General features: G+C 34.1%; 1 protein-coding gene across 13 annotated transcripts in view; it reads left to right on the top strand.

The window, feature by feature from the left end:
• Window positions 1-21812, top strand: part of BMPR1B (bone morphogenetic protein receptor type 1B) — a 396435-nt gene that overhangs the window by 322237 nt on the left and 52386 nt on the right. For 7 of the 13 annotated variants that reach the window (XM_050791851.1, XM_050791855.1, XM_050791848.1 and 4 more), the window contains 2 exons: window positions 19013-19058; window positions 21116-21275. In XM_050791851.1, coding sequence (XP_050647808.1) covers window positions 21133-21275 — 143 coding nt within the window. In that variant the 5' untranslated portion in view covers window positions 19013-19058; window positions 21116-21132. Of the gene's footprint in view, window positions 1-8220; window positions 8877-19012; window positions 19059-21115; window positions 21276-21812 lie in introns of those variants that run through there. The other 6 variants (XM_050791847.1, XM_050791857.1, XM_050791846.1 and 3 more) reach the window with 3 other exon arrangements.

The following is a 21812-nucleotide window of genomic DNA, read 5'->3' as shown; positions in this document are numbered from 1 at the left end:
TGTAAAAGGGTCCCGAGAAGAAAGTATTTGAGAACTGCTGTCTAGAGGAATCACTGCTTTTAAAAGTCGCAGAGTGCAGAACTTTACTTCCTTCCACTTTGTCTGCTGCTCAGTAGTTTGTACTCAGGCAAATAACCTCTTCCAACTCTAGTCCCCTCATCATTTGTAAAATGAGAGGAGTAACACTTACATGGCAGAGTATTTTGAGGACTACATTAAACAAATTTATAAACCTGTAATAGGGGATAGATAAATGATTACATCTCATTTAATCTCCCAAACTCTGTGAAGTGTAAGTATTGTTGCTGTGAAGTGTTTGAGACCAAAGGAAATTAAGAACTTGCTTAAGGTCACAAACTAGTAAATGGCAGTCAGATCTGGAATCCTTGTTTTATTCATGGAATATTCAGTACCCTTTTTTCATGCTATAGATTTGAAAAAAGAGTACATGTAAGTAAAGTAGAAGTTACATAGAATCACAATATATTTGAAGTACAAGAGAGGTTAGAGAATTTTATCTTCCTACAACCTCATTTTATTGATAAGGTAACTCAGGGCACGCAGGTACAACAGTGTGACCTCTAACTTGCTTTGAAGCTGGCAGTATTTTTAACATAATCATCTCATTCCTGTTAAGCATTCTTCTTTTTTATTTTTTGCTTGACCACACCAAAAGAATTCAGACCTCTTTGGCAAGAACTGTCCTTATCTGTTCCACAAAGATGCCAATGATAACAAAAAACAGATTATAAAGAAACTGAAAGATTATGGTGAATATAATCATGGTAAATAACTATAATCTTCTATGGCTATAGGCTGATTTTTGTTGTAGAAGCGAAAAGAAAAATTTACAATGTTTTTCAAACCTTAGAATCTCAAGAGTTAGAAGTTTAACTGAAGTGATGGAAAAAGGGAGTGTGTGTGTTAGAGGGGAAAGGGAGAGACTTACTACTGTAATAAAAAAGTGAAAGGAACTGGAAATATTTGGAACAGGAAAGTGCTTATGATATTCAGGGTCAGATAACTCATCTCCTCAGAGCAGCCTAATAAGATTTCAGGATAACACACTATTTTTTGGTGGTTCTTGATATTATACTATGCATGCAGATGCTTCACCTTCAACCCAAAGATACCTTATGGAGGATGGAATTAAGGGTTTGGTTCACCACTCTATAACCACTCCATAAAGCATATCTCTTTTTTGTGTGTTTCTTCGTAATTTCTTCCCATTTTACTATTACTAAGTAAAATTAAAAACATAATCACTTGAGTTAATGGTGCAGTATTAAACTATATTTTTATGTAATTAAATATATTTTGTATATAATAAGCTCAAAGGAAATGCAGATTATTTTCAGATTAGTCTGTGATTAATTTTGGAAATTCACAACTATTCACTTTTGGCTGTATGTCCTGACATTTTCTCCTTTCTCTAATATACTAAAGTCTTGTTTCAGTCCTTTCAAATCCCTTTCTAAGTAAAGTCACTAATATAAACTCATAAATAATTTTATATGTATGTAATATTCCCTAAATATGTAAAATTAGATATGTAAATATGTAAAATCTCCCTGAAATTAGATTAAATCAGTGACATTTATACATATATTCATATCTAATTTATAAGATATATATCTCTTTATATACAGATATAATTTATATATAATAAAAAATATTTATATATTTTATATAAGTTCAGTACTCTACATGATCTATACATATCTTTATAAATATATATTTACACATATGTGTGTCTACATATATACATATGTGTAGGTGTGTGTGTGTATATGTGTATATGTGTATATATACATATTTTTTTTCATGTAAATGATTTTCTATGTTTGTGGTCAGAGTAGTTTCAGATTTATTTTTATCCCTCTGTAATCTTAGGCAATGGGAGGTTAGATGTCCTTTTCCCAAATTTTGTTTTAGGTAAGGGTAAAGTTCGAAGTGGTCAGAGGAAAGCAATCCCCATGTGGAGCATTACTACATTACAATGTTGACTCAGGGACACTTACCTTGCACTAAATTCCTAATCTAGGCAGGTATGTTTGTCTGAGTCTTTTCCATAATCTGGTTCATTCACTCAGTATTACCTTAACAGATGTATCGTAAGAACCTGTGTTTACTACCTGAGTCTTACTTGGTGAATCATCACTGTGCTGGTTTTCTAACCAAGACATTGGGGAGATTTCTGAGTCAGTAGCATAGCTAGAGCTAGAAATCATGATTCCTACACCTGCTTGGAGTCTAGTTATCCTGTTACACGTGTGAGTTGGCCTATTGAAAGAGCTGGTGCCTGGTTTCATGTTTTGTATGTAAGGTTTTACATTTTGACATGAAGGCCTAAGCAACAGGCATCTCAGGTTTTCCTCTCAGAATTCTCATCACCTTTCTTCCCCATACACTCATTTTGTCTTTGTTGTAAAACCCTTCTTTAGCCAGGCTGGTCTAGGTTGGGAAAACGACTCTTTGATCATAACCGAAGAAGGAATGTATCAAAGCAAACCATCCTCTGTGAGAGGGACTGTGGCCATGGCTGTACACCTGGGTGTGTGAGAAGAAATGGGATCCAGCAGACCAATGGCAGGTCGCTCCCCTGAGACAGCAAGCAAGGATGAAAGACAGTTTGCAAACAGAAGTTGCTTGTGAAGTCGAGAGAGGCAAACAGGAACATTTCACACCTGCTGTTTCCTGTCCTCTCAGTGTGTGCAGGAGGGAAGAAAGGAGACATCTGGGTCTCAAAGAATGTCAAAGTTTTTGAGAAATCAAGAAGGAAGCAGAAAAGGATCTCAGATAAAAAAGACATTCTGCACATACACTCAAGTACAGAGACACTTGCACCATTCCCTGCCCCTCAACTTGTTTTCCCCATGCATTGTGGAATGTTAGTAATGAAGGCCTCTGGGTTTGCTGCTTGTGAGGAGGAAAGTAATGCTGGGAAACTTGATATGTGTAAATAGAAAATATATAAGCAAGTTATCAGCCAGTCTTGATGTTGCAGCGGAAGCTGAGAGTGCCGTGGTATATCCTGTTTTGTGCATTAGCTTTTTCTGGGGCATGAGCATTCAGGCATTTTATGAAGAACTTAGAAAAAGGGAAAAATGTTTTGAAGTTTTATATTTTTGATCATTAGCTGGAAGGTTTGTCCAGTAGTAAGTTACTTGTGAGATTTATAAAATATTAGGAACGTTTGGCAAGAAGAGACAGGTTTTATGGGAATAATTTGTTTCCTGCTGACCCTCACTGTGGACATATTTGTGTGTACCTGTGTGTGTGTAAAAAGGAGGGTTTATAGAAATACAAAATCTTTTGAATGAATATGAACATGATTGACAATGAATTTTAAAGGTATAAACTGATATGATTCTGAACCATTGATAAACATTCATAAAGCTATGACTATTAGGTCATTTTACTGGTGGAAAGATTTTTCTAATCTTGATTGGAGTCATTTGATGGTAAGAATCCTTTCTTGCCACTATTTTTTGAAAATTAAGAACATGTCATGTTTGTTGCTGTTTGTGTCTAATAGAGGTTTTAAATGATAACTATAGTTTTTAGCTTGAACACTGGTAATTTCAGATATGAAAGTACTATTGCCATCTTTCTGTGCCAGGCTTGTTACACAGCAGTCAAAATATGTGATGGTTTTCTTAAGACCAGTAGCCATTAATGCGAACCAGTATTCTTAAGCATTTGTTACTGATAACCTCACATTTAATTGTTTGTGGTTTGTCATAGTTTTCATGACATGACAAAAACTTACATGTGTTGATATTGAATATTTTATTGTTGTTCAACCTGTTGTCAGTGAAATAGAAAGGAGAAGGTGCTATTGGAGAAAACATTAAAGGTTTACTAAGAAGTGGCAGTGAGTTTGATGTTAGTAGAGGTCATGCCTTTGAACAGTACTGCTAAGGAATAGATCTAATGAGATTTGGGATGTTTTAAAAAGTTAGTCAGCATTAGTGTAATATTCCTTCAGGGAGCATTTGTAATGCCCACAAGAATGTGTCCGTAGAGAGATCAGATTCCAGGCTAGCCTTTATTTGCTTTCAGTAGTTGACATAACACACACCTGTGTGTTCTCTTCGCTAACCTCAAAATTGTTTTGAAAAGCTTCTGACATTTGGAAGCGTGAAAGAGAGAAGATTTTCATTTGTTTTCTGGCAAGTAGGAAAAATAAATTCTAAATGTTGTGTTTTACCCATATATGGCCCTTGCAGTAAAGGCCTTGGTGTGTCTCATATCCTTCTTTTTTTTTTGTAACAGAATCTCCCTCTGTTGCCCAGGCTGGAGTGGCACAATTTTGGCTCACTGCAGCCTCCTCCTCCAGGCTCAAGTGATTCTCCTGCCTCAGCCTCTCTAGTAGCTGGGATTACAGATGTGTGCCACCACACCTGGGTAATTTTTGTATTTTTAGTAGAGACAGAGTTTAGCCATGTTGGCCAGGCTGGTCACGAACTTTGTCTCATGTCCTTCTAATCAATTGTGGAATAAAGCCTCTATGGTTCCATGATAGATTATATTTAATTACATAGTGTTTTCCTTGAAGCATTTTAACATGCTAGAGATAGATGTGTGTGTGTGTGTGTGTACGTGTGTGTGTGTTTACAGTTAGATGTAAAATAGCACTTGTGTTTTCTTCTTGAAGGGAGTCATTTAGAAATTATCTCTCGGCCGGGGGGTGCAGTGGCTCACACCCGTAATCCCTGAACTTTGGGAGGCCAAGGCAGGTGAATTGCTTGAGTCCAGGAGTTCAAGACCAGCCTGGGCAACATGGCGAAATGCTATCTCTACAAAAAATAGAAAACTTAGCCAGGTTTGGTAGTGCATGCCTGTAGTCCCAGCTACTTAGGGAAACTGAGGTGGGAGGATCACATAAGCACGGGAGATTGAGGCTGTAGTTAGCTGTGATTGTGTCACTGCACTCTAACCTGGGCGACAGAGCGAGACTCTGTCTCAAATAAATAAATAAATAAATAAATAAATAAATAAATAAATAAAAAGAAATGATCTCTCCTGATAGTTTGTGTGTAGGAAAAGAAGTGATAAAAACTCACCTAATTGAACTTCACCTTTTACATAGTGATAGATAAAGCTTTCCTTGATAGCATACATTGGCTCAGTGCCAGTAGTACCATAAATGCTGTTTCTTAAGAGAATGTCAAGTTTCAGTAAATTTACTTTGAACTTCAAAGCAGTGTGCAATAACTTTGATAATCAAGCTGATCTTATAAAATGATATAAAAGATGTTATGTTTATAATTATAAAAATGTTGAATTTTCTGTTTTAACATCCCTGATGTCCCACATTGATTTTTATTGCATTCACAGATTTTTCTTTTCAAAAATAAGCTTCACATGGTTTGACATCAGCAGCTTATTTCTTGCAATCTGTTTAATTGAGACTTTTCTGCTGTTTATCCTAAAATGCAGATAAATGGCTTTCAGCACACTGTTTATAGTGTAATAGCTCCTGAAGTGAGTCAGCATTATCAGCTGGAGTCTCCATGTCATAACTAATGGTCTCTCTGCTTATACTTTCCTGCTAGTGAGGAGCCACTGAACTCCACAGAGGCAGGAGCCTTGCATAGTTGGGGGTGGGTAGATTGTTTTGATGGTGCCTATTGGACAAGGCTTTTTTCCTCCTTTATTGGTGTGAAATGAGAAGAGAAATATGTCATTTTCATGATTTTAGCATGCATGCTCAAAAGTGCCATGTTCTAAGGCTGGGGCAAAGAACTTTTAGGATGTAGTGATCCTAGAGGGATTTGTTTTATTCCAGATTATCTGCTATTTCGTAATAGCACAATTTTAATACTTTTCTGTTGAGGCTGTTTGACTCGCTGCTAGAGAATGGCAGCTACTAGGAAGTATTTGTATTACTACCAAATAGTTATTATGGGCTTAATAATAAAAGTGAGTATTGTTTGTTTCCCAAGAAAGAAAGAAACTAAAAAACTTCAATTGTTAACTAATTGTTTATCATAAATCAGGCCTATTCATTTTGAAAGGTCATTATGCTTTTTCTTTAGAGAAAAAAAAAAAAAACAACAAACAACTATGAGACCCCTAGGGAAGATCAACAGACTTGACCATGAGAGTTAAAACTGACAAGTTTTGCCAACCTTTAATTATTTGCTGGGTTTTTACATAGAAGATAGAGGATTCTGTAGGTAAATACAGGGAATAGTTTTCATAACTGAAGTACCAATGAATACATTTTGGTAAAATATTTTGTTTGATCTCCTTTGTTCTTTTAGAATGTGGAAAATTTTGACTGAAGTGGCCATTAAGATAGCCATGATCCTTCGCCCCCATATTAGTATTATGATTGTTTGGCGTCACTTTGGTCATTTAAATACAATGTATTTATTTTTTAATTCGCTCTGATACTGAAATTGAAGATAATATATTCAATTTCTTAAAAATATTTCAAAGTGGAAAAACATAACACACACAAATACATCTACCTAATGTTGGTGTGGCTTAAAATACAGAAATATCTGAAGATAGGGTTTGTGAATGGTAATTGTTTCTCACATAGTATCCCAGACACAGGCTTTTTGTTGTTCTTTTTTTGGTGGTGATTTGTTTATTGTGAGAGCCCATATTGACAGTTATTTAAAAAAGGAGAAAGGAAACATTTTGACCTTAGAGTAGAATTTATGGGTGAGAACATTACTGGCACAAATGAGAAGATGTGAATTCGATAAAAGAATATAAAGAAAGAAAATTTAAAGGTAAAATTAACAAGGCTTTTAAAGACTGGGACCACTGAGGTGTACTGGGTGTTATATAATTTAAAAAATAAGAATATAAAAGTGCTTTAGGAGAATGTTTTGAAAACTGAAGCCATTTGTTTATCCAAAGAGGGACAGCTTGAGCAGCATCAGGCCAGAATGTTCCTCTGTGTGCCATGCCCAGATTGAAGATAACACAATTATTATAATAACATAGTTTCAATTCAAATCTCTCCTCAGTGTTTCTGCCCAGAATTCAACAAGATTGTCCTTTGGCAGTCTTATTCCTGCAAATCAAAGCAAAGTAGATGGTGGTTCAGTATTTCAGCCTATTAAGTATAATTTCAAGAAAAAAGATTTATCATAAATTATCAAAACTCTATGAACTCTAGTCTTACACATATCCAGGTTGCAGTTCAACTGTCTTATTTTACTTGGATATAGACTAATGGAAGAGTTAGGGGAATGCTAGTAAAACATCTTACAGCACACTTCCTGAATACCATTCTTCTTTCAGTCGGCCTCAGGGTGTTACTTGGAAATTGATATGCAGTATTCTAACACAAGTGTTTGAATACAAGGGAAAACTATAAGATTTGTCAAATTCTTTTGAGAGAAATGTTCTTATGTACACAGGAATTTTTTTTGACCCTATTTATTTTAATACATATCCTATGCATATTTTTTTCTAACAAAATTTTTAATATACTTTTTGACTAGTAGGGAATTAGCATATAAACAGCAATAACAAAAGTAACTTAAAATGTTTAACATGTTCTTTAATATATATATTTAAATTATAGTTACATTTTGTAAAAATTATATTTACATTTTGAATTGATGTGCTTTCTTCGTTTCAGCTCTTTTTGTAAAGGAACTTTTTTGGTTTGTTTTTGACCATCTGCTGTTAGGCAAGGGTGTCTGTTTTTTGGATAAGATTTTAGGTTATTTGTTTAAAGTGGCACAGATACTAGCTTCGAGGACACATGATTTTATGTTTATCTATAGTATAAAAGGAAATAGAGTGAAACTTTTGGTGTGAGTGAATAATCAGCAGACCTTTTATGACAAAAGAACAACAACAAAATTGACAACTTTTATGCCACACTCTCCAAATAGATTTTGAGGTTCATGAACATAGTGGCCATTTCTTCTTCAACTCTTTGAGCCCAAAGTGCTTACAGCACTTTGAAATATTTGTGTATGGTAAATATTTCTTAATATTTGTGTATGATAAATATTTCTTAAATCAATTTGGACTTGTTAGCAGCTTTAAGGTGGCTCTAATAAATATTTCATTCTGTTTTAACCATATATGATGAATAGGATAGCTGTGTCTCAACTATAAATTTTATATCAAAATTTTTAATGAATCAAGTCAAATGATATGATAGATTTAATAAAAAGATAGAAATAATGGCATTCATTTGGTCTTCAGTTTTCCAAACATTTTGAAATTTTCCAAATTTTAAAAGGAATTTAACATTTAGTAAAGGTAAATCTCCTTAATGACAGATTTCTAAATGTTTGTGTAGTTGATTGATTTATGAAATTGAGATTCTCTTAAGATAAACTTAAGACATTGCAGATTGAAATAACATTCTGATTGTCAAAAGATATTATAAAATAGATTTCTAGATATTTAAATGATGAATTCTAGATATTTTTCTGCCTTGCATAGACTCAGAGGTAGCTTTTAACCATCTGGAAATGTTACATAACACACTGTGGTCAGTGACCTTTTTTTCATTCTTTTTCCTTTTTCTTTTCTTTCTTTCTACTTTTTTTTGTTTGTTTGTTTTTGACTCCTAGGTTTCTTTTCTTTTTTACCTTTCCACTGTCATATGCCATGGGTCCTGAACATAGCTCATTGCTTGACCGGAATAATCTCTCTTGCCAGCTTATAATCAAAGGGAGCACTGAGAAAAACAGCTGAGCTGTATTAGGCAACCACAGTCTGGGCTGCATTTCTTAACTGCTGAATAACACATCACAGGTGCAGGATTAGTGCTGCCTACGGTGCTGGGCTTTTTAGTGGAAACCCCTAGCAATTCTGTGCCTCCTCCTCATGTCTCTCATCCCAGGGAGCCTGGCAACGATATATCAAGCGTACAGAAATCAAAAGTGAGTAGTGGGAGAAGCTTTATATCTCACGGAGACTGTTTTTCTTTTCCCTCCAAAAAATGTAAGCAAGATGAGTAAAGCCAATTCTGGCACAATAAAAGATGTTAGAACTTAGCCTTTCTTGGCATAGATGGTGAAATAGACTAATTCAAGGGGATCAAAAATTTTGTCTAAAAAAATTACATGGCAAGAAAATATCATTTAACCGAACTCTTCTGGTAGTGTATAATTTAGGTTACTTTTAAATTAATGATGTTCTTTATTAACTTTTGTGTTATGTGTGTTGGAGTGAGTGTGTGTTTGCCCCTACACATTTTCAACACTGTCAAGGTTAAAATCAAGTGTTGTGGTTGTATAAAGGTCTTGTGGTTTAATTTTTTATAGTTTTTGATGTTGTGAATTCTTTTACTATTAATATATCAACTATACAATTCTAAATTCATAGATTATAAAGGTCTAGGTTTTTCTTGCAAATATGAGTTTTAAAAAATGCAAAATGATTCTTTAAAGTATAAATGTAATGATTTAGATGTTAGATCAAATGAATGTTTCAAAAGTATAGTTACTAAGATATTTATTTTTGACCAAGAAGGATATAAATTGTTTTAGCATGATAAAGTATACATTTGGAGAAGTGAGGCAAGTATGTTTTAGTAATTCGTATCATTTTTGGTATCTATCTTAGAAAATTTTTCTGTGTTGCACAATAGATAAGTGTAAAAGCACATGGATGGCACTGCAGATTTTAAACAGTTTTCTTTGGTTTCCAGTTTGTTCTCTTAAAACTATGATGGCTTTCTCATGTTTACATTGCATTCTTATTCATTTTATTGCTGGTGATCATTATTCCATATTGTTTCACCAGAGTTAGACCTTTAAACTCATTGATGGTGATAATAGTCGATAATAATGTTTAGCTTAAAATATATATCCTATATTTTATACCTCAAGTATTTAAACATTTGAACTAGCGATATATTTGAATATTTTTGTCAGTAATAACTAAGGTTACCTTTAACAGTTATCCTATTAGAGGATACAGTAAGGATTAGAAGCAGACAGGTTCTAAATGCTTTCCAGGTTTTTTCTTTGGGGAAAAAGAATAGCACAAACACGGTGATTTGGTTTCTGGTTTGTCTGGCTTCATTGTCACTTCCCTTCTTTACATGTATGAATCTATAAAATAGTTTTATACACTAGGCTGTCTTGGGAGTGCTTTGCAAAGCTGCAGAGTAAGTTTTGGTGTGGAGGCAAGTTTAACATCTACTTTGATTAGCTTCAGAACTCGGTGAAGTAGAGCATTCATAGAAACTCTGCTGAATAAAACCATAGCTCCTGGCTTGGAAATCTGCCAAGTTCTGGTTGACTCTTTGACATTATTGTCAAAGAGACCACGGTTCAGTTTCTTTTGTAACAATGTGGACCTGAATTGACACACTAAATATTTTAAAATACAAAGGCATTTTTTTATTTTTAATCATTCTATTAGCTGAGATTATGCTATTTTATGACAATGGCTTCAGTTTGATGTTGCATATTTTTCAAATCATGGTTACTTGCTTGTCAAGTTAATTTTGTTCTTACGTTGTTGCTTTTATTAAAAATACTTACAAACAACTTGTGTTTTAGAGATTTTTCAAGGGTTTTTAATTTATATAAATGATTTGATTGAGTTTCTCTAAATTCAGAAGCAGAGTAAAACTAAGGGAAAGGCTAGCTATTGTTTTAAATTTAAAGAGCATAATTGTGATGTCCAAAGAATTTTTGTTACTACCATAGTTACTGTTCTTGCTGAGGTTTATACTTCTATATCAATTACCTGGAAAACAAATGAATATAAATGTTTGTGTTGTCTGTTGACTTGTATGTCATATTTACTCTTCTCATGATTTTTTTATGTCATAGTCTGGTATCACATAAAATAAAATGTTTGAGTGATTGAAGCTTTTACTTTTTATTCAGATGTTTTTAGGTCTCTTGGCAGGGTTTTACTGATGCGAAAATATTGAAAACATGATTATTAATCATAACCTGAGTGGATGTGGTGATGTCGATGTGTCAGTATGGTGAAAAGAGAAACAATTGCCAGTGAATAGAAACACCTACAAATATTTTATGAAGCCCTGGTTTCTAGAAAGAGCCAGCACTTCTCTCATATTTAAACTTAGTGTTTCTCTTAACCTACTCATTAGTGTTGACCATGAGTGGCTGAAATGAAAAACTGGCAATATCCCTGGTTCTGGTGGTTATGGTTTCTCTAAAAGATACTGGTTGATTACTGCCACACAAAGTAATCTTCCCTCTTACACACTCCTGTCTAGTACTTACATTTGGCAATTACGTGGCATTGTGACATCTCTTTTATTGTTTTCCTGTACTGTATTTCGGCTCTCCATATGTAGTTGATTTGTCTCACAGTGTTCTACGTGTGGCTGATTTGTCTTACAAGCAAGATTGTTATTTTATTGAGGACACCGTCAAGTACTCTGGGTCATTGTGTTACGTAAATGGATTTAATGATTATTTGCTAAATGAATCAATGCACCAAGAGATGAAAGAAAATAAGAAATTTTGGTCATCCTTGAACAAACTTTCAGTGTGTTTCTTAAGCTGAAAACCTTATATTTTTATAGACTGTTTGTTCACCGTGATTAATCTAGAAAGGAAGGAAAAGTAAAAGGCAGTAAAATGAAGCAAAAGAAAGAGGAATTGAAGAGGAAGAGGAGAGCCAGGAAGGGGAAAAGATAATAGGGAAGAAAAGGAAAGGAAGACAAATAGAAACAGGAGATAAAGGAGTAGAGAAAAGGAAAATGGAATAATAGTAAGAGTCAGCAGCACATAAAACAACAATTTATTATTATTGACTCTTACTATATGCGAAGAACCATAGTCGATGCTTTATGTGGATTTCTCCTCTACTCCAACCAGTGAGTGCTGCTACTCTCCACATCTTCTATAAGGAATGTTAAGTCACTTGCTAAGCCCATAAAAGTAGCTAGGCCGGAGTTTGAACCTACTTGCCTCTTTTGCCCTACGTTGTCAGCAAGTCTGCCTCCACTGCTCAGTGACCATACGTGATACTGCTTTGTCATCTGACATTTCACCCCTGCACAGCATGTCCAGAAATTTAGCACCAGCATCTTCCCTTACCTGTCTCTTACCTGATTTCTGTCTGTTGAAGGAAAAAGATTACTGTGTAGGTAACATCACAGTTAATATTAGAAAATCTGTTCTTTCCCTACATATGATTTTGCTCTGGTATTTTTTAATAAAAATTGTATTTATATTTTGTTACTTTCCAGAAAAGTTTAGGTATATGTCCCAACTTTTTATTTAGTGTGTGTGTGTATGTATATATATATGTAAAACTTTTTCCTAAATTTTTGCTGCAAAGAGCATAGAAAATGATTTATTTGAAAGTACTTTAGTATAAGGAAAAATGGTTAGGTGATGAAAATGAAAGTCAGGCCTTTAGAGTTGAAAAATTTAGACAATGAATTGAGTTAAATGATTCAAGGTTTAAGTGTTAAAAATTAGTGATTAAACTATCTGATATCACAAAAAGTTATTTAAAAAATTAATGTTGTTTTAAAGTTGTAATCAGAGTTTTATTCCTGTGTGAAATAGACTCTTAAAAAAAAACTGTGAGTATTTAAACTAGTTTTGGTTAAGAAAGAAAATGGGCGTTGATTTGCATTATTTGTTATCATAACAGTACAAATAGCTATAGGATGGGTCATTCCCAAAGTTGTTGCTAGCCAGTTCAGTACTTTCAAGTTTTTCTTCCACTAACCTCTTTACCCTGGACGTTTAAAGTGCAAACTTCTGTAATATGAATTTCAATTTCTCTTCTTGCCCCTGCCTGCCCTCTGGTGTAGAGGGTGAAGAACAGTGATGAGAATCAACATTTTGTTAAGTTTTGTGATATTCAAAGAGTTTAAAAATGAAAAAGATAAAAGACGATAAATTATTAGTAGACCTTGTGTGACACAAAATGATTATATGTCACTTTTTAATGAATTTTAAAGACTCATATCCATTTCTAAGTGCATTACATATTGAATTTAATATTACTGAATTACCTCTGTTGTTCATACAGATTTTTCTCTATGTGTTTAAATGTGACAGTGGATTTTGATACCCTTTTAACTGTCTATAACATAAAACAGTCCTTTATATCACAAATTAAAAATGTTTTATTTATGATATTTTTGAACTGGTAAGAATGTTACTGAAAAAAAACTAAACATGGTTAAAACATACTTTAGGATTTAATGGATTGATTTTGAAGGTAAAATGTAATTTTTGTAACATTGTACCCATGATATGTAATAGTATGAAATTTTTTTACATTTTACTTTTGTTCTGCATTTTCTGTAAAAATCATGTATAGGAGTATATAATAATATAAAATAATATAGAGATAATTTTAAAATAATGAACTGATTAAGTGTATACATTAAAGAACAAGTTATTTTATAATGTTTATATGAGGCTTCCAACTCATTATTGTCCACTGTTTTCAATTAAATACTTTAAAGAAATTATAACTCTATTTCCTACTACAAGAGATTCCATAGAAAACATGTACATAGCTGAAAACATGTATATAACTGCAACATATTTTCCAGAAAAGATATTCAGGATATTCAAGAAAAATAACTTTCTTTTTAATCCTTGTAATTGAATGGAAGTCACAATGTTGCATTCTGATCATTAGGTAATTTCATGAAATTTGATTAATTTGCCTGAAAAATCTATAAACCTATTTCTAAAGAAATATTCTTAATATTCTATTTTTCTATTATTCCTTATAAGAATCATAAGGAATATAATTTAGTCGTGGTTCAGTAACACACAGTCAAACATCCTATGAAAATAATTCTGTGGTTTATTTGCATGCCAAAAATCCAGCGATCCTCTGAAAAATGAGAAGCAATTTTAGAGTGGCTTCCAAAAGCCTTACTTTTTATTATTATGATAATTTAGTTAGTAAACTAAACTATAACTATATAACTATATATATATGTATATAACTATATATATATAAACTATACATAACAAACTAAGTGAACTACACATGTGTAGTGTCTGGATTTATACTGTTTTAAAGATCAGTTATTAAAGAGAGAAAGAGGGAAGAAGAGAAGAGAGGGGAGGGAGGGATGAAGGAATAAAAGAAAAAAAGAAGTGGCAAAATGGAATGGACTCTTAATGAGTGACTTACTTGATATAGTATTTATTCCTGAGAAATTTCCTGAAAGGATAATTTTTCTCAGTTTTTTTCTTTATATTTTCTCTCAGGTTTATTCATGATTCTGTTTTAAAATATTTATTGCAAACCTATAATTATTTAAAATGCAGTTGGGAAGAAATAATCAACTTTGTTGACATTTGCTCTACAATTAACTAGAAACTATTCACTATTTGACTTTCGTTTTTCTTTTTTTGAGACAGAGTCTCGATCTGTTGCCAGGCTGGAGTCCAGTGGCGTGATCTTGGCTCACTGCAACCTCCACTTCCTGGGTTCAAGCGATTCTCCTGCCTCAGCCTCCCAAGTAGCTGGGACTACAGGCACGTGCCAATCACGCCCAGCTAATTTTTGTATTTTTAGTAGAAACAGTGTTTCACCATGTTGGCCAGGATGGTCTCCATCTCTTGACGACATGATCCGCCCATCTCAACCTCAAGTGCTGGGATTACAGGTGTGAGCCATCGCGCCCAGCCTGACTTTCTTTGGTGAAAAACTTTTTGTAGATTTTACTCTATTGATTTAGTAAATAAAATGTACTAAATTACATTTAATTTTTTTAATGGTTAGATACCTTCCGGTTGTTTTCAAGGATTATCATTTTTTATAAAACTAACACAAAATCAAGTAAAATGAGGATTTAATTAATAAATATTTATATAAGTCAACTAAATCAAACTTTTATCTCTTTTGATGGCTGCCTTTTTCCTGCTTCCAATGGAAGGATACTAATATAATAAAATGTGAGAAGATATATTCTTATATGTTATTTTAGTCAGATATCTGATATTTGGGATATATCTTCATTATTGCTAATCCACTGGATGTTTGTTAATCATCTTGATGTTTACATTTATTATGAATACCTGCCATTTGTCTTTTCTTCTATTTATTATTTCAGCATCATAATTATCAGACAAATTCATGTTTTCATAAAATAATTATTTCTATATATGCATGTAATTGTCTTTTTCATGTCATAGCTGATATATTCTCTTTTGTTTATGATCCAAAATGCCTGGCTTGTATCTGTGAGACTGGATTTTGTACAACTTCAGTATGACTAGATATTAAAGTGATCCTTTTATAAATACCTTTGCATAATTATAAAGTTAGATAAAACAGTCCAGTTTCTCATTGGCCCTTTTCTCAAACGTGGAGTACACATGAAGAAGATCTTACCATCTTTCTTTCTCATAGTTTTCTTAGCGTTTAAGGTGAGTCTCACCAGGTTCATTCTGCTGCTGCTTCTCTTCCGCCTTGCCTTATATCTGTTAAGCTACACATTATCAATTGTTTGTTTATTTATTTTTGAGAGGGAGTCTCGTTCTGTCGCCCAGGCTGGAGTGCAGTGGAGCAATCTTGGCTCACTGCAAGCTCCGCCTCCCAGTTTCACGCCATTCTCCTACCTCAGACTGAGTAGCTGGGTCTACAGGTGCCCACCACCACACCTGGCTAATTTTTTATATTTTTAGTAGAGACAGGGTATCACCGTGTTAGCTAGGATGGTCTCGATCCCCTGACCTCATGATCTGCCCGCCTCAGCCTCCCAAAGCGCTGGGATTACAGGCATGAGCCACCACGCCCGGCCATCAATTATTTTAAAGTTATCAGGTGATTGGTAATATTGTGACTTGTGTAGATTGTAGATTTCCCAACAATTTAAGCACACGTGTAAACATAACACATGAAAACATGGTGAGACATCAGTGGAGTTAGTGTTAACTACCAAGCCATAGTCGTTGGTCCCGAGCGGAATCCTGTCACGAAGCTTAGCTAGAGAAGCTCCTTCTTGGCTGGATTCTCTTTTGATGTCCAGTTCCTCATTGTTCACTGATGTGCTTTATTCCACATCAGGATATGTGACTAATACTTCCTTAGATTGAGTGGACAAGGAATTTGTAAATGCATTTAAATAGCTCTAACTATTATCTGTCCTAATTTGCTATTCCATAGATCCATGCAGATGTAGAAACAGGAATGTAGAAAGAGGAATTATGGCCCCTTTGAAAGTAGATTGTGAAAATTTCATAATGCAAAATTCAGTATTCCCTGACAGAGATAATCACATTTTTCTAAAAGATGCAGGATTTTCATGCATTTCTTCAGTACCTATATGGCGATATAAATCCTTCTCTACATCTCTCTCTGTTTCAAACACACACACACACACACACACACACACACACACACACTACAGTAGGTTTGTTTTTACATAAAGAGATTTATTTATTTTTTTAAAAAAATCCTCCCAAGTTCTCCTTTCCCTGTCGCAACTACACCTGTGCCTCTTTTCATTGTTTTGGCATTTTCTTCTATATCTCTAAATAAATACTGTACTACTGCTTCTTTATTATTCAATTGTAGGCATTACCTTTGACTTTCCACTATCAAAGATGGGGATTTAGTTCTTTTTTCCCATCCCTGCTTCCACTACATATGTACATATTCCAGTCTCCCATCTGTAAATATTTGGTTTAAATATTTGGTTCCTTAGTCCCCTGTGCTCATTACAAATGCGTTTCCAGACTCCCAGTGTAATTTAAAATATATAAGTCATCTTATTAATTTCTACATCTTAAGAGTTCTCTCTTCCAACATTTTTTGACCTGCCTTCAGTGAGACCTGCTTGCTCCTGAAGTCCTATGCAATGTCTCATCTTATTAGCCACATTTACCATTATCTTGGAGGTAAGCTTCATCTTCTCTTGGGAAGGACCTACCATTAGCAGGTACCTATTCCATCTTTTTTCTTGTTTATACCTTGGATGAAATATCCAAGATATTTTTCTTGTTTATACTTTGGATGGAATATCTCCTCCAATAACTTTCTGAGAAGGATACATGGAAGGTAAATTTTTGAGACTGAAAATATTAAAATGCTTTTTTTCCCCTACCCTCACTCTTAATTTGCCCAGGTATTTATTTCTGATATGGAAAAATTTTCCCTCAGACTTTTGAAGGCATTGTTCTATTTTATTCTAGTTTCTAGGTTTTCTGAACAAAATTCAATGCCATACTTATTTTTTATCTCTTTTCTCTTTCTCTCCCTCACTTTTTCTCTCTTTATAAAAAACATTAGGGTGTCTCTTTGTCTCCAGTGTTACAGGATTTTACAGTGACATGGCGTGGATCTGTTCTCAGGTGCTATATGGGTTCTTTCAAATTAGAAACTCATGAGTTTTCATTATGAAAACCGTGCGTGATTATTTGATGATTTTCTTCCCTCTGGTTTCTCAAGTCTTTCTTTCTAGAGCTAATATTGTTCAGATGTTGAATCTGGATTCATGCTCTAAGTTACTTAACTTTTCCATCCTTGTATTTTGTACTGTGTTGTAGGAGATTTCCTAATCTTTATCTTTCAATTCACCTGCTGGGATTTTCATTTATGCAATTATATTTTTAAAGTTCTTTACTTGTTATTCTCTTTTTAGAGCAATGTGTTCTTGTTTCATGATGTAATATATTTTTGTAAGATGAGGGTATTAATAATAATTTTTAAAGTCTTTATTTTCTTTAATATAATCTACTTCTTCCAAGTAGTGTTTGTTTTATTCTCAGTCTTTGATGTTTGAGGTTTTTTCAAATATCTGTTTACCCTGAATTAGTGGCCCATGTGTATGAGAATGGATCACAGAAGAAGTGACTGGAAGTTCTGTTGTCACCAGTGGGCCTCACGTAAGATAACATTGCAGGGCTGTTTCACTGAGAAACTCACAGTATCACTATCTTTATGCTCTTTGTTCTTGACCTGGTCGAATTACCCAGTAAAGAAGGCGCATACCAGGCTGCATTGAGTTCTGGAAGCCATGTGGGGAGGTGAACTGGAGGAGGCACCATCCAGTGTGAATGTTCACTGAAAGTTGGCAGTAAGATGGTACTCCTGCCCTCTTCTGTGCTTGTTGTCCTACAGTCCTTGGCTTCGATGGTAAAATGGAAAAATAAAGAAGGCATCTCAGTGATATGTGTATTACTTTTACCCTTCTTGTCTCCTGCAGGGGTAGGAAAGAAATACTGCTAGCCTGTAGGGAACAGGAAAGGATATCTGAAGTTCTAATTACTGTACTTATAAATATATTTTCAGCCTCCTTCTGTTTTAATATCCCCTTCCCCCTTTTAGAATTACTTTTAGAAGTACTTTATGATACCATTTCTGGAGCTTTTTGGGGTTAAGCGGTAAAGCTTTGCTGCTTAGCTTTTCCCCACATTTGGCTTAAGAATCAGCTTTTGTAGATTTGTTATCAATTCAATATATCAGAGTTTCCTCTCTAATTATTAACTCTGTTATTTCATTAGATTATTCAAAATTCATACAAGATGTGCATCTGACTTTCTCAAACAGTTTCCTGTAAATTTTGTCCAAAAAAAAAATGTTGATTGCAGTGGGCACCTGTGGCATATGAGAAGATTGTCTTATGCAGAATCCCACCCCGAGCCACAGCAATTTTGATTCTGTAGACAAGTGACTGCTTGTCTTTCTACTTTTCAGGCTTTTATTGTTAGTGTCTTCTCCCTTGATTTCATAGTGTAGGTTCATTTTCTTAGCCCCTTTTTCTCTTTTGAGAGTGGGATTTAATAACTAGAATACCCTGTAAGTAAAACAAAAAATTATGCTATAACATTCTTTCTTGTCAGTAAATATATTTCTACATCAGCATTTTAATGGATATATAGGAATCCCATTTTACAAATATACCTAATCCTCTACTGTTGTAAATATGGGTTGTTATAAGCAATATTGCAAAGAACCTTCTTCTAGCCAAATTTTATACCGCTCTTTAAATAAATTCACAATGTGACAAAATCATGAATTTTCTCTTAAAATGTTTCTTAGAAAATAGCATCTTACTTCCAATCACATGAGGATGTTTTCTTTTCTACTTTAGACCATTTGGTGTCAGTGTTCCATTTAACAGCTTTTCCCACCAACTGGTAAGTTCTGTGTATGTTTAATTCATCCTAGTTACACAGGCTGTGCCTGGAAAATGGGAGGGCGCCCAATACCTATTTGCTAGTAGACATTTGCATCATAAATGAATTTTTATTGTGTTTTAAAGCATCAAAAATAAAGGGTCTGGTGTGAAAGAAAGCAGGAAGTAATAAGTTTTAAATACTCTATTTTTATTACTTGGTCTGCTGAGGTGACTCAGGTCCTAAAGGCAGTAACATTGAGAACCAGATTTAAAAAGAAGGAGGTTACCACGAGAAGGTGAGATATAGGTACACCTACACACACTACTCTGGGGTACCAAGCGGTGCTACACTCTCATGTGGACAACCTTGGAACAAATGGCTTTCAAGATAAGGCAGTGACGTGAACTATTTAACTTCACTTTATTTGGAAATTTAACCTAAGGATGAGCACACTATTATATAGAAATAATAACATGTATTGGAAGTAATTGTGTGGTTGGAATACATATTTGCTTAATCTGGTGGGTTTTTCTAAGTGGAGTCTACAAGTAATTTTTTTCACAATTATATGAGATCTTGTTGAATATGCACATTTCCTGGCTCGCCTGTGACCTGCAGAACCAAAATCGCTGTGGCTTGGGGTGGGATTCTGTATATGACAATCTTCTCCTATGCCACAGGTGCCCACTGCAATCAACATTTTTTTTTTTTCTGAACAAAATTTACAGGAAACTGTTTGAGAAAGTTAGATGCACATCTTGTATAAATCTGAATAATTTAATGAAATATTAGAGTTAATCTTAGGAAATTCTGATATATTGACAACATATTTTATTGCTTTTTCAACTATTTTTTTTCTGTAAGAATTTGAATAATTAGTTTAACATGCAGAAGGTCAGGAAAAATTATCACAGATTTAAAAAAATAAACTTCTAATTCTCTGATGGAACCATTACCTGCAGACATTCATTTTTGGTTGAAAACTATAAAAAAATGTGTGGCATATCTTGTACTTCTGACCTAGAATTTCAGTTTTTTTAACCCAGCAATTTTAAAATATTTTTGTTGATCTTGGATTTCACTATAGATAAGCTAAATGTGTTATGAGAGAGATTTTAAATTGAAAATTGCTCCCGGTGACAATTTATGCAGTTACATGGCATATATAAGAGCTCTTACTACGATGCCTGAAACAAAATAGATATTAATGAATGCATGCCCTCTTCTATGTAACAAACGTTCTAAGCTGTTGACATGAGGTTTGGTGTCTATAATTATCTCCATTTTAAGGATAAGAAAATGAGTCACAAGATTATTTATAAAGTTATCTAAGGACAGCTAACTTAGTAAATAGTAAAGCCTAATGTTGAACCCAGAACATCTCTTTCTGAGAGATCATGTCTACCAAGGTGCCTTCTATCAAAGATGGTAGAAACATCACTACAGTAATAGGTAGGCACTTTGCATTTCCCCATGCTGATGGGGAAGATGTATCTTTTGAAATATGTCTTGATGTTAACTAAGTTTTTATCTTCTTACCCAATTTTACAGATTAAATATTTCTAATAATTTATTTAAAAAGTACACAGTATACCTAAAGTAGAGAAACTCTGTGATATGGTAGAAAGACAGTTTTAAAGCTTAAACAATTTGAGTTTAAATGCTGTGGCTCCATAGTCTATTGGCTGTGTGCAGATCTCTTAAACTTTGAATCTCAATTTTCTCATCTGAAAAATGGGGATGATAGTATTTACCCGTAGAATTGCCAGATATAGTAGAGGTTGTCTATATAATGTCTCGTTGAGTTCCTTGCACTCAATTAAATATAGCTGTTAACAATTTAATACATAAAAGACCATCCTGAAAGGATATGGGTCTTTCTTTATTCTGTATGAGGCATATACTGGGGTAAAAGACATGATTTTAATCAAAATACCAAAATGTCTGCTTTTCTGTTTAAATCTTTAAGTATCTTGAATATTTCATTTTAGAATGTAATATCATGTTTTCCATTGAACAGAAGACTGGGGTAGCCTACCCCACAGTTGCCTAACTCTTACTATTTCTTCTTTCAGCAAACTTCCTTGATAACATGCTTTTGCGAAGTGCAGGAAAATTAAACGTGGGCACCAAGAAAGAGGATGGTGAGAGTACAGCCCCCACCGCCCGTCCAAAGATCTTGCGTTGTAAATGCCACCACCATTGTCCAGAAGACTCGGTCAACAATATTTGCAGGTTGGTGATATTAATAATTGAAAGCTAGCTTTAACAAAAAGCCACGCTTTTTCAACTCTGCAACTGTAGGCTAGTGTTTCAAAGAACACATTTTAGAGAGCAGTGCCTAACACTGTCATAAACTCTTAGAGCTGTGCTTGTTTTAGAGAAATACTGAATTGTGTTTCATCCTGAAACAATGTTCTAAGATTCTTTTTCCTCCCTCCAGACAGCACATATACACATGAACACAGACCTCAGATCCCAGGCTCCTTGTAAAGGTGCAAATGCCAATGATTTTCTTTCAAAAGACCTGGTCGCCACAATTAGTTAAACATCAGGGGCCGTCATATGCATGTGATTTTGTCTGTTTGTTTGTTTGTTTCAACCATTCATCATGCTGATGTTGTTTGTATTTTAGAAAGAACACCTAAGCTGCTGGGAAAATTCATAAACTGACTCTGGGAAGCAGTACAGTGGTAGAGCTCATGTGATTCCACCAGTTGCTAAGAAAGGCATTTTCCAAATTCTAGAAAATACTCTTTAATCGGTGATCAT

Source organism: Macaca thibetana, chromosome 5, assembly GCF_024542745.1.
Source record: "Macaca thibetana thibetana isolate TM-01 chromosome 5, ASM2454274v1, whole genome shotgun sequence".
Lineage (NCBI taxonomy): Eukaryota > Metazoa > Chordata > Mammalia > Primates > Cercopithecidae > Macaca > Macaca thibetana.
This window is presented reverse-complemented; position numbering and strand designations above follow the sequence as displayed.